The sequence below is a fragment of the Bombina bombina genome, chromosome 4, assembly GCF_027579735.1.
Source record: "Bombina bombina isolate aBomBom1 chromosome 4, aBomBom1.pri, whole genome shotgun sequence".
NCBI lineage: Eukaryota > Metazoa > Chordata > Amphibia > Anura > Bombinatoridae > Bombina > Bombina bombina.
Window position 1 is genome coordinate 332306791 of NC_069502.1, and position 14539 is coordinate 332321329.

The window sequence follows — 14539 nt, forward strand, 5'->3', positions numbered from 1 at the left end:
TTAGTTAGTTTATTTCATTGTATTTATTTGTAGATATTGTATTTAATTAATTTATTGATAGTGTAGTGTTAGGTTTAATTGTAGATAATTGTAGGTATTTTATTTAATTAATTTATTGATAGTGTAGTGTTAGGTTTAATTGTAACTTAGGTTAGGATTTATTTTACAGGTAATTTTGTAATTATTTTAACTATTTTAGCTATCAAATAGTTCTTAACGATTTAATAGCTATTGTACCTGGTTAAAATAAATACAAAGTTGCCTGTAAAATAAATATTAATCCTAAAATAGCTATAATATAATTATAATTTATGTTGTAGGTATATTAGGGTTTATTTTACAGGTAAGTATTTAGATTTAAATAGGAATAATTTATTTAATAAGAGTTAATTTATTTCGTTAGAATAAAATTATATTTAATTTAGGGGGTTGTTAGGGTTAGGGTTAAAATTAGCTTTAGGGGTTAAAAAATTTATTAGAGTAGCGTTGAGCTCCGATCGGCAGATTAGGGGTTAATACTTGAAGTTAGGTGTCGACGATGTTAGGGAGGGCAGATTAGGGGTTAATACTATTTATTATAGGGTTATTGAGGCGGGAGTGAGGCGGATTAGGGGTTAATAACTTTATTATAGTAGCGGTGCGGTCCGCTCGGCAGATTAGGGGTTAATAAGTGTAGGCAGGTGGAGGCGACGTTGAGGGGGGCAGATTAGGGGTTAATAAATATAATATAGGGGTCGGCGGTGTTAGGGGCAGCAGATTAGGGGTACATAGGGATAACGTAGTTGGCGGCAGTGTACGGAGCGGAAGATTAGGGGTTAAAAAATTTAAATATAGTGGCGGCGATGTGGGGGGACCTCGGTTTAGGGGTACATAGGTAGTTTATGGGTGTTAGTGTACTTTAGAGCACAGTAGTTAAGAGCTTTATAAACCGGCGTTAGCCCAGAAAGCTCTTAACTACTGACTTTTTTCTGCGGCTGGAGTTTTGTCGTTAGATTTCTAACGCTCACTTCAGCCACGACTCTAAATATCGGCGTTAGAAAGATCCCATTGAAAAGATAGGATACGCAATTGACGTAAGGGTATCTGCGGTATGGAAAAGTCGCGGCTGCAAAGTGAGCGTTAGACCCTTTAATGACCGACTCTAAATACCAGCGGTAGCCCAAAACCAGCGTTAGGAGACTCTAACGCTGGTTTTGACGGCTACCGCCCAACTCTAAATCTAGCCGTGAGTGCCCACAAAAAATTAACCCTTTATGTTGCTCTAGGGGCCTAAATAGAGAATTGGATTTGTCTGTCTATCTATAACAAAGGTTCATCAAAAGAACATTACATTTCTTTACATCATTTTTTACTCTTATCTTGCCCTTAAAAATGAATAATCTATCATTATGGCCCTGTGAACGTTTATCCTTTTAATGGATATATAATAATCTTTATCTGTTGATATAATAATCTTTATCAGTTGATATAAATATCTTTATCGAATGATACTATATACATACTACTAATGTGTCTTATAGCCTTGATTCAATAAAATAAGCTAGATACAATATAAGGATTATATCCTATTATTCAAGATGCATTTGTATAGTTCTAGGGAGGTATTTACCCTTAGACTAATATCTTCTTGCTACCATTAGATAGAAGTTCTCAATTATCTTTTAATAATCATGTGTGAAACTTGAATTATCAAATAATTTTTTCATATTTAACAACTATGTATGCTTTATGTGTTCCATCAATACAATATAATAATTTATTGTATGTACATATACTTGTATAATAATTTTTTAGTGCAATGTTAATGAAAACCAGTAGGTGTCACCATTTTTACAGGTTGTGGGCCTTGTGGCGCCAAACCAACAGGTATAAAAGGTGTGTTAATTTAGTGTAAGCCTATGCATGATTAAGAGGTATTAGCCTCGAAACGTTGCTATATTTGTTCTAATAAAGATAACTTTAACTCAAGCATTGGAGAGCCGTGGACACCTTCTTTGTTCTACATTTTATGTGGTGAAGTGGCAGTTCACCTGTCTGCACGAGCACTCCCATCCTTTGGTGCTGTTCCACACTGGACTTGTTCCAAGCCTGGTTAGGTCTCCAGACTGGCCTAGATTGAGCAAAGTTCCCCTCTTGCGTAGCAGAAGGGCAGAGGAAGCGGGACCACCCTTGAAGTTTCGAAAGGGACAAAAATTATTTTGTTTGGTCCTCGTCTTATTTGACTTATCCTGAGGGAGGGCATGACCCTTCCCTCCAGTGATATCTGAAATGATCTCTTTCAGTTCAGGCCCGAATAGGGTCTTACCCTTGAAAGGGATGGTCAAAAGTTTAGATTTTGATGACACATCAGCCGACCAGGACATAAGCCATAACGCTCTACGCGCTAAAATGGCAAAACCTGAATTCTTTGCCGCTAATTTAGCTAGATGAAAAGCGGCGTCTGTAATGAAAGAATTAGCTAGCTTAAGAGCCCTAATTCTGTCCAGAATATCATCTAATAGGGTCTCCACCTGAAGAGCCTCTTCCAGAGCCTCATACCAAAAGGCAGCTGCAGTGGTTACAGGAACAATGCATGCTATGGGCTGGAGAAGAAAACCCTGATGAACAAGACCCTTTAATATTTTATCCATAGGATCTTTGAAAGCACAACTGTCCTCAATAGGTATAGTTGTATGCTTAGCCAGGGTAGAAATAGCTCCCTCCACCTTAGGGACCGTCTGCCATGAGTCCCGCATGGTGTCAGATATGGAAAACATCTTAACAACAGGAGGGGGAGCGAACGGAATACCTGGTCTATCCCACTCCTTAGTAACAATGTCAGAAATCCTCTTAGGGACCAGAAAAACATCAGTGTAAACAGGAACCTCTAAATATTTATCCATTTTACACAATTTCTCTGGAACTACAATAGGGTCACAATCATCCAGAGTCGCTAAAACCTCCCTGAGCAATAAGCGGAGGTGTTCTAGCTTAAATTTAAATGCCGTCATATCTGAATCTGTCTGAGGGAACATTTTTCCTGAATCAGAAATCTCTCCCTCAGAGAGCAAATCCCTCACCCCTACCTCTGAACATTGTGAGGGTATATCGGATACGGCTACTAAAGCGTCAGAAGGCTCAGCATTCGTTCTTAACTCAGAGCTACTGCGCTTTCCTTGCAACCCAGGCAGTTTAGATAAAACCTCTGTGAGGGTAGTATTCATAACTGAAGCCATATCTTGCAAGGTGAAAGAATTAGACGCACTAGAAGTACTTGGCGTCACTTGTGCGGGCGTTACTGGTTGTGACACTTGGGGAGAACTAGATGGCAAAACCTGATTTCCTTCTATTTGAGAATCATCCAGTGCCAAACTCTTATAAGTCAAAATATGCTGTTTGCAATTTATAGACATAGTACAAGTGGGACACATTCTAAGAGGGGGTTCCACAATGGCTTATAAACAAATCGAGCAATGAGTTTCCTCAGTGTCAGACATGTTGAACAGGCTAGTAGTGAGACAAGCAAGCTTGGAAAACACTTTATTTAATGAAAAAACAACAATTTTCAAAAACGGTATTGTGCCTTTAAGAGAAAAAAAGGCATACACAAACTGCAAAACTGCTTAAAATTACCTCAAATGAAATTTTTGCAGTAGACTCACTAAGCTTTAGTAAGATTGCACCACAAGCAATTTAACAATTAACCCCCAAATATGAAAACCGGATTGACAAAGTGTCAAAGACCGATAAAAACCCCTGTTAGCACCTTGCCACAGCTCCGCTGTGGCGCCTACCAGCCCTTAGGGATTGATAATGTGGGGATAAAGCTTCAATTAGGCCCAAGAAGTTCACTGGGACCCTCCGGTGTTGTAGCTTGTTGCTTGTCTTAGAGAAAACAACTGCGCAACTGAGGCGCGAAAATAGGCCCCGCCCATCTCACTCAATGTTACTGAGGCCTTCAGAAAAATCAACCAAGCGGGTTATAAAAACCCCAAAAAACCAAGTGTACCCTTAATACAGTTGTCCCTTCAAGTAACATAAACATCACTCCCAGAACACACAAACGTTTGCTAAATATCATTCAAACTGAGTGTCCCGTAAGTTTAGCCCTTCATGCAAGCTAGTAATGCCCCTTATAAGACTAGGATTACTGCTTACCCTTCCCCTTATGGGGATACTGTCAGCCTTTTTGAGTTATCACAGTCTCTACAGAAAAAATGACTGAACATACCTCATTGCTGTATAGCAAGAAACCGTTCCTCACACTGAAGTTTTCCTGTACTCCTCAGCTTCTGTGGGAACAGCAGTGGACCTTAGTTACAAATGCTAAGACCATCATCCTCTAGGCAGAAATCTTCATCTATCTACTGCCTGAGAGTAAATAGTACACACCGGTACCATTTAAAAATAACAAACTCTTGCTTGAAGATAAAATAAAAACTAACAGTCTATCACCTCTTTCACTTTACCCTTCCTGCTTAGAGCCGGCAAACAGAATGACTGGAGGGTGCAGTTAAGGGGGGAGCTATATAGACAGCTCTGCTGTGGGTGCTCTCTTTTCCACTTCCTGTTAGGAAGGATAATATCCCACAAGTAAGGATGAAACCGTGGACTCGGTACATCTTGCAAAAGAAAGATATGTCATCTGACGCCACTGTCATGAGACTAACTACTCTCATGCATTGAATAAGTGCAGGAAGAAGAGTTTGATGGGGACGAGCAAAGGACTTCTGCAATTTGAGTCTGCAAGCACCTGTGAGAGTGATATTTTCATAGTTACAAAGTCCATGAAGAAGCACAGAAAGGCAACTCTGGTTTTGGTAGTAGATAGATTTTCAGGAGGTTGATCTGAAAAGAAGCAGCCTGTACCAGAATGTTGTCCAGGTAAAGAGCTACGGCCATCTTTAAAGTCCATGGTAGACATAAATAGACCCTCCTGCCCTAAAGTGTGAATTTTTTTTTTTTTGAGTTTTAACATCCAAGAGTCAGGAAGAATCTTCCTCAAATAGGTGAGACCAAAAGCCTATGTGGTACCCCTTGGAAATTATGTTCAATGCCAAAGGAACTTTAACAGGTTTTTCCCAAGCCTCCTGAAACAGGTTCATGCTGACGAAGGAATCATAGTAAAGTGGGATGGACTAAAGAGACAACTCTGTTGTGTAGGGTGTTTTGCCTCCTCCTGTAGGATTCCTGCAGTGTTAACAAGAACGTGTTAGATTCAGGATTCACAGCTTTTGCAGACCAGAAAAGGCTAGTGCATGGGGTTAAAAAACATATCTGAGAGGCAGTCATCAATCAATGTGGTGCTGCTTCGCAGCAATGCTCTGTATTTGACTGTTCTCTTCAAATAGTGCTTCGCTCTGCACTGTGTTAAATATACTTACACAGTGCAGCCAGAGCACAATACTGTTTGAAGAGAACAGCCTGATGTGGAGCAGCGCTACAAAGCGAAAACACTAACAGTTCCTGTATGTGCTGACATGCTGCATTTTCTGCGATGACATCTCAGATAACAGCATGTTGGGGGCTATCACTTATACAATTCCAGCAAAACAGACCTAGACTTAAAAGGACATAAAAGTAAAAATTGAACATTTAGATAGACTATGTAATTTTAAAGGGCTAAGCAACCACAAAAAACATTGCAGTGTGACAAATGTTACAATAAAATATTTAGATGCTCTATATAATTTTATTTTATTTACCTGCTTTATTGTGGATTTTTTTATATTTGCTTCTATTGTCAAATTTACTTTAATGTCTTTGTATCCTTTGTTAAAGTACATACTTGGGTAGGCCCAGAAGTGTGCACTTGTTCTAAGCATCTATGGCAGTAGTGATTTTAGTAATATTCTTTACAATGTTATGCATTGTTGAGCAGCAGTTAGGAATTGTTGGGCAGCAGTGTCTTCAACAATGTACAAAATTCTTACAAATATTGTTGAAAACACAGCTATCATATAGTGCTTTAGAAAACAGGCATGCTCCTGAGGTAAAAACAGAAGGGCGCCTCATGGTGTAGAGTATGTGGATTATGAAACAAATTTAAAAAATCACAAATGGGTGCACTCACAAGTGAGATGGCACTATATAGATGAATTTCATCTATACAGTTCCATTTCACTTGTGAGTGCACCCATTTGGGAGGCGCCCTTCTGTTTTTACCTTGTAGATTCATGTTGGTTTTCCCGAACCTTAAGAACAGGAGCTGCCCTGGTGACTTTGATTTATCCTTCTGGATCAGATAAAGGAATTTTTATTTTATTTAAATTATTGTGTGTAGTATAGCGCTACCTGTTTACTTTGAATACAAAGTGACTTTGTTGGTTTGATGCATGCTCCTGAGCCTTCCTATGTATGCTTTTTAACTAAGGATAAAAAGGGAACAACGTTAAATTGATAATAGAAGTAAAAACAGAATTTATGTTTACCTGATAAATTACTTTCTCCAACGGTGTGTCCGGTCCACGGCGTCATCCTTACTTGTGGGATATTCTCTTCCCCAACAGGAAATGGCAAAGAGCCCAGCAAAGCTGGTCACATGATCCCTCCTAGGCTCCGCCTACCCCAGTCATTCGACCGACGTTAAGGAGGAATATTTGCATAGGAGAAACCATATGGTACCGTGGTGACTGTAGTTAAAGAAAATAAATTATCAGACCTGATTAAAAAAACCAGGGCGGGCCGTGGACCGGACACACCGTTGGAGAAAGTAATTTATCAGGTAAACATAAATTCTGTTTTCTCCAACATAGGTGTGTCCGGTCCACGGCGTCATCCTTACTTGTGGGAACCAATACCAAAGCTTTAGGACACGGATGAAGGGAGGGAGCAAATCAGGTCACCTAAATGGAAGGCACCACGGCTTGCAAAACCTTTCTCCCAAAAATAGCCTCAGAAGAAGCAAAAGTATCAAACTTGTAAAATTTGGTAAAAGTGTGCAGTGAAGACCAAGTCGCTGCCCTACATATCTGATCAACAGAAGCCTCGTTCTTGAAGGCCCATGTGGAAGCCACAGCCCTAGTGGAATGAGCTGTGATTCTTTCGGGAGGCTGCCGTCCGGCAGTCTCGTAAGCCAATCTGATGATGCTTTTAATCCAAAAAGAGAGAGAGGTAGAAGTTGCTTTTTGACCTCTCCTTTTACCGGAATAAACAACAAACAAGGAAGATGCTTGTCTAAAATCCTTTGTAGCATCTAAATAGAATTTTAGAGCGCGAACAACATCCAAATTGTGTAACAAACGTTCCTTCTTTGAAACTGGTTTCGGACACAGAGAAGGTACGATAATCTCCTGGTTAATGTTTTTGTTAGAAACAACTTTTGGAAGAAAACCAGGTTTAGTACGTAAAACCACCTTATCTGCATGGAACACCAGATAAGGAGGAGAACACTGCAGAGCAGATAATTCTGAAACTCTTCTAGCAGAAGAAATTGCAACTAAAAACAAAACTTTCCAAGATAATAACTTAATATCAACGGAATGCAAGGGTTCAAACGGAACCCCCTGAAGAACTGAAAGAACTAAATTGAGACTCCAAGGAGGAGTCAAAGGTTTGTAAACAGGCTTAATTCTAACCAGAGCCTGAACAAAGGCTTGAACATCTGGCACAGCGGCCAGCTTTTTGTGAAGTAACACAGACAAGGCAGAAATCTGTCCCTTCAGGGAACTTGCAGATAATCCTTTTTCCAATCCTTCTTGAAGGAAGGATAGAATCCTAGGAATCTTAACCTTGTCCCAAGGGAATCCTTTAGATTCACACCAACAGATATATTTTTTCCAAATTTTGTGGTAAATCTTTCTAGTTACAGGCTTTCTGGCCTGAACAAGAGTATCGATAACAGAATCTGAGAATCCTCGCTTCGATAAGATCAAGCGTTCAATCTCCAAGCAGTCAGCTGGAGTGAAACCAGATTCGGATGTTCGAACGGACCCTGAACAAGAAGGTCTCGTCTCAAAGGTAGCTTCCAAGGAGGAGCCGATGACATATTCACCAGATCTGCGTACCAAGTCCTGCGTGGCCACGCAGGAGCTATCAAGATCACCGACGCCCTCTCCTGATTGATCCTGGCTACCAGCCTGGGGATGAGAGGAAACGGCGGGAACACATAAGCTAATTTGAAGGTCCAAGGTGCTACTAATGCATCCACTAGAGCCGCCTTGGGATCCCTGGATCTGGACCCGTAGCAAGGAACTTTGAAGTTCTGACGAGAGGCCATCAGATCCATGTCTGGAATGCCCCACAGCTGAGTGACTTGGGCAAAGATTTCCGGATGGAGTTCCCACTCCCCCGGATGCAATGTCTGACGACTCAGAAAATCCGCTTCCCAATTTTCCACTCCTGGGATGTGGATAGCAGACAGGTGGCAGGAGTGAGACTCCGCCCATAGAATGATTTTGGTCACTTCTTCCATCGCCAGGGAACTCCTTGTTCCCCCCTGATGGTTGATGTACGCAACAGTTGTCATGTTGTCTGATTGAAACCGTATGAACTTGGCCCTCGCTAGCTGAGGCCAAGCCTTGAGAGCATTGAATATCGCTCTCAGTTCCAGAATATTTATCGGTAGAAGAGATTCTTCCCGAGACCAAAGACCCTGAGCTTTCAGGGATCCCCAGACCGCGCCCCAGCCCATCAGACTGGCGTCGGTCGTGACAATGACCCACTCTGGTCTGCGGAATGTCATCCCTCGTGACAGGTTGTCCAGGGACAGCCACCAACGGAGTGAGTCTCTGGTCCTCTGATTTACTTGAATCTTCGGAGACAAGTCTGTATAGTCCCCATTCTACTGACTGAGCATGCACAGTTGTAATGGTCTTAGATGAATGCGTGCAAAAGGAACTATGTCCATTGCCGCTACCATCAACCCGATCACTTCCATGCACTGAGCTATGGAAGGAAGAGGAACGGAATGAAGTATCCGACAAGAGTCTAGAAGTTTTGTTTTTCTGGCCTCTGTCAGAAAAATCCTCATTTCTAAGGAGTCTATTATTGTTCCCAAGAAGGGAACCCTTGTTGACGGAGATAGAGAACTCTTTTCCACGTTCACTTTCCATCCGTGAGATCTGAGAAAGGCCAGGACAATGTCCGTGTGAGCCTTTGCTTGAGGAAGGGACGACGCTTGAATCAGAATGTCGTCCAAGTAAGGTACTACAGCAATGCCCCTTGGTCTTAGCACAGCTAGAAGGGACCCTAGTACCTTTGTGAAAATCCTTGGAGCAGTGGCTAATCCGAAAGGAAGCGCCACGAACTGGTAATGTTTGTCCAGGAATGCGAACCTCAGGAACCGATGATGTTCCTTGTGGATAGGAATATGTAGATACGCATCCTTTAAATCCACCGTGGTCATGAATTGACCTTCCTGGATGGAAGGAAGAATAGTTCGAATGGTTTCCATCTTGAACGATGGAACCTTGAGAAACTTGTTTAAGATCTTGAGATCTAAGATTGGTCTGAACGTTCCCTCTTTTTTGGGAACTATAAACAGATTGGAGTAGAACCCCATCCCTTGTTCTCTTAATGGAACGGGATGAATCACTCCCATTTTTAACAGGTCTTCTACACAATGTAAGAATGCCTGTCTTTTTATGTGGTCTGAGGACAACTGAGACCTGTGGAACCTCCCCCTTGGGGGAAGTCCCTTGAATTCCAGAAGATAACCTTGGGAGACTATTTCTAGCGCCCAAGGATCCAGAACATCTCTTGCCCAAGCCTGAGCGAAGCGAGAGAGTCTGCCCCCCACCAGATCCGGTCCCGGATCGGGGGCCAACATTTCATGCTGTCTTGGTAGCAGTGGCAGGTTTCTTGGCCTGCTTTCCCTTGTTCCAGCCTTGCATTGGTCTCCAAGCTGGCTTGGCTTGAGAAGTATTACCCTCTTGCTTAGAGGACGTAGCACTTTGGGCTGGTCCGTTTCTGCGAAAGGGACGAAAATTAGGTTTATTTTTTGCCTTGAAAGGCCGATCCTGAGGAAGGGCGTGGCCCTTACCCCCAGTGATATCCGAGATAATCTCTTTCAAGTCAGGGCCAAACAGCGTTTTCCCCTTGAAAGGAATGTTAAGTAGCTTGTTCTTGGAAGACGCATCAGCCGACCAAGATTTCAACCAAAGCGCTCTGCGCGCCACAATAGCAAACCCAGAATTCTTAGCCGCTAACCTAGCCAATTGCAAAGTGGCGTCTAGGGTGAAAGAATTAGCCAATTTGAGAGCATTGATTCTGTCCATAATCTCCTCATAAGGAGGAGAATCACTGTCGACCGCCTTTATCAGCTCATCGAACCAGAAACATGCGGCTGTAGCGACAGGGACAATGCATGAAATTGGTTGTAGAAGGTAACCCTGCTGAACAAACATCTTTTTAAGCAAACCTTCTAATTTTTTATCCATAGGATCTTTGAAAGCACAACTATCCTCTATGGGTATAGTGGTGCGTTTGTTTAAAGTGGAAACCGCTCCCTCGACCTTGGGGACTGTCTGCCATAAGTCCTTTCTGGGGTCGACCATAGGAAACAATTTTTTAAATATGGGGGGAGGGACGAAAGGAATACCGGGCCTTTCCCATTCTTTATTAACAATGTCCGCCACCCGCTTGGGTATAGGAAAAGCTTCTGGGAGCCCCGGCACCTCTAGGAACTTGTCCATTTTACATAGTTTCTCTGGGATGACCAACTTGTCACAATCATCCAGAGTGGATAATACCTCCTTAAGCAGAATGCGGAGATGTTCCAACTTAAATTTAAATGCAATCACATCAGGTTCAGCTTGTTGAGAAATGTTCCCTGAATCAGTAATTTCTCCCTCAGACAAAACCTCCCTGGCCCCATCAGACTGAGTTAGGGGCCCTTCAGAAATATTAATATCAGCGTCGTCATGCTCTTCAGTATCTAAAACAGAGCAGTCGCGCTTACGCTGATAAGTGTTCATTTTGGCTAAAATGTTTTTGACAGAATTATCCATTACAGCTGTCAATTGTTGCATAGTAAGGAGTATTGGCGCGCTAGATGTACTAGGGGCCTCCTGAGTGGGCAAGACTCGTGTAGACGAAGGAGGGAATGATGCAGTACCATGCTTACTCCCCTCACTTGAGGAATCATCTTGGGCATCATTGTCATTGTCACATAAATCACATTTATTTAAATGAATAGGAATTCTGGCTTCCCCACATTCAGAACACAGTCTATCTGGTAGTTCAGACATGTTAAACAGGCATAAACTTGATAACAAGTACAAAAAACGTTTTAAAATAAAACCGTTACTGTCACTTTAAATTTTAAACTGAACACACTTTATTACTGCAAATGCGAAAAAACATGAAGGAATTGTTCAAAATTCACCAAATTTTCACCACAGTGTCTTAAAGCCTTAAAAGTATTGCACATCAAATTTGGAAGCTTTAACCCTTAAAATAACGGAACCGGAGCCGTTTTGAACTTTAACCCCTTTACAGTCCCTGGTATCTGCTTTGCTGAGACCCAACCAAGCCCCAAGGGGAATACGATACCAAATGACGCCTTCAGAAAGTCTTTTCTAAGTATCAGAGCTCCTCTCACATGCGACTGCATGCCATGCCTCTCAAAAACAAGTGCGCAACACCGGCGCGAAAATGAGGCTCTGCCTATGCTTTGGGAAAGCCCCTAAAGAATAAGGAGTCTAAAACAGTGCCTGCCGATATTATTATATCAAAATACCCAGATAAAATGATTCCTCAAGGCTAAATATGTGTTAATAATCAATCGATTTAGCCCAAAAAAAGTCTACAGTCTTAATAAGCCCTTTTTGAAGCCCTTATTTACAATCGTAATAAACATGGCTTACCGGATCCCAGAGGGAAAATGACAGCTTCCAGCATTACATCGTCTTGTTAGAATGTGTCATACCTCAAGCAGCAAGAGACTGCTCACTGTTCCCCCAACTGAAGTTAATTGCTCTCAACAGTCCTGTGTGGAACAGCCATGGATTTTAGTGACGGTTGCTAAAATCATTTTCCTCATACAAACAGAAATCTTCATCTCTTTTCTGTTTCTGAGTAAATAGTACATACCAGCACTATTTCAAAATAACAAACTCTTGATTGAATAATAAAAACTACAGTTAAACACTAAAAAACTCTAAGCCATCTCCGTGGAGATGTTGCCTGTACAACGGCAAAGAGAATGACTGGGGTAGGCGGAGCCTAGGAGGGATCATGTGACCAGCTTTGCTGGGCTCTTTGCCATTTCCTGTTGGGGAAGAGAATATCCCACAAGTAAGGATGACGCCGTGGACCGGACACACCTATGTTGGAGAAATGTAAAGTTGTTGAAATTAATTGCTCTATCTTAATCATGAAAGTTACATTTTAAATTCCATGTTCCTTAAAGGACTTATATGTTCCCTACTAAAAAAAAAGTAAATAGCAATGCATAAAAAAAGGAAAACATATGGGGAAGTAAAAGAAGGTTATGTCTAGAAACAAAAGCAAATATAAATAAAAGAATGAAAACTCAAAATACATAATGCTTTAAAGGGACAGTCAACACCAGAATTGTTGTTATTTAAAAAGATAATCCCTTTATTACCCATTCCCCAGTTTTGCAAAACCAACACAGTTATATTAATACACTTTTTACTTCTGTGACTAACTTGTATCTAAGCATCTTCTGACCGCCCCTAATCACATGACTTTTAGTTGTTATCTATTGACCTGCATTTTAGCCAATTAGTGCAGTGTCTGCCACTAGCCACGGGCGTGATCACAAAGCTATCTATATGGCCTACATGAGCTTGCTCTCCCCTGCTGTGAAAAGTAAATAAAATAGAGGCAGTCTTCAAGGGCTTAGAAATTATCATATGCACCTTCCTAGGTTTGCTTTCAACTAGAATACCAAGAGAACAAAGCAAAATTGTTGATAAAAGTAAATTGGAAAGTTGTTTAAAATTACTTGCCCTATTTGAAAAATGAAAGTTTTTTTGGACTTGACTGTCCCTTTAAATAACTTTGTCATATACTGGGAGCTTATAAAAAAGTTGATTTACTGTATATGCAGTGTCACATTGCAATTTAGGATATACAAAAATAGATGTTATTCAATGTTTTTTTTCCCATTTAATGACTTCTTAATCAATGACATAATAATGATTTCACAGTAATGTTAGATTTGCATATTTGATCATAAACAATACTTTACTTTTTGTATTCACAGCCATAACATAATATTTTGTTAACATATGTATATCTGCTTTCTTACCCGGTTAATCATAACAAAACAATCTAGTACTGAATCTTCTCTGTTCAGAAGTTGAAACCACAAGATTTGTGAAGGTTTAAGTTTCTATTGTATCCAGATCTTGCCACTTGGAGTCAATTCCACTCCAGCAAGTCTGACCTGCAGACTGCCTTGTGACTGCCCTGTGCAAAGGAAAGAGCATGGTTTGTGATTTCACCTAAACTAGGATTAAACTTTCAGGCCTAGATTTAGAGTTTGGCGGTAGCTGTCAAAACCAGCGTTAGAGGCTCCTAACGCTGGTTTTAGGCTACCGCCGGTATTTGGAGTCAGTCAGGAAAGGGTCTAACGCTCACTTTCCAGCCGCGACTTTTCCATACCGCAGATCCCCTTACGTCAATTGCGTATCCTATCTTTTCAATGGGATCTTTCTAACTCCGGTATTTAGAGTCGTGGCTGAAGTGAGCGTTAGAAATCTAACGACAAAACTCCAGCTACAGAAAAAAGTCAGTAGTTAAGAGCTTTCTGGGCTAACGCCGGTTCATAAAGCTCTTAACTACTGTGCTCTAAAGTACACTAACACCCATAAACTACCTATGCACCCCTAAACCGAGGCCCCCCCCACATCGCCGCCACTATATTTAAATTTTTTAACCCCTAATCTTCCGCTCCGTACACTGCCGCCAACTACGTTATCCCTATGTACCCCTAATCTGCTGCCCCTAAAACCGTCGACCCCTATATTATATTTATTAACCCCTAATCTGCCGCCCCCGCTATCGCTGACCCCTGCATATTATTATTAACCCCTAATCTGCCGCTCCGTAAACCGCTGCTACTTACATTATCCCTATGTACCCCTAATCTGCTGCCCCTAACACCGCCGACCCCTATATTATATTTATTAACCCCTAATCTGCCCCCCACAACGGAGCTCACCGCTACTATAATACATTTTTTAACCCCTAAAGCTAATTCTAACCCAAACCCTAACACCCCCGTAAGTTAAATATAATTTTTATCTAACGAAATAAATTAACTCTTATTAAATAAATTATTCCTATTTAAAGCTAAATACTTACCTGTAAAATAAACCCTAATATAGCTACAATATAAATAATAATTATATTATAGCTATTTTAGGATTTATATTTATTTTACAGGTAACTTTGTATTTATTTTAACCAGGTACAAAAGCTATTAAATAGTTAAGAACTATTTAATAGCTAAAATAGTTAAAATAATTACAAAATTACCTGTAAAATAAATCCTAACCTAAGTTACAATTAAACCTAACACTACACTATCAATAAATTAATTAAATAAAATACCTACAATTATCTACAATTAAACCTAACACTACAC

General features: G+C 40.8%; 1 protein-coding gene across 1 annotated transcript in view; it reads right to left on the reverse strand.

Moving 5' to 3' along the window:
- Positions 1 to 14539, reverse strand: part of C4H3orf33 (chromosome 4 C3orf33 homolog) — a 267701-nt gene that overhangs the window by 103304 nt on the left and 149858 nt on the right. The window contains 1 exon segment of the mRNA XM_053710073.1: positions 13199 to 13359. Within this exon segment, the coding sequence (XP_053566048.1) occupies positions 13199 to 13359 (161 nt within the window).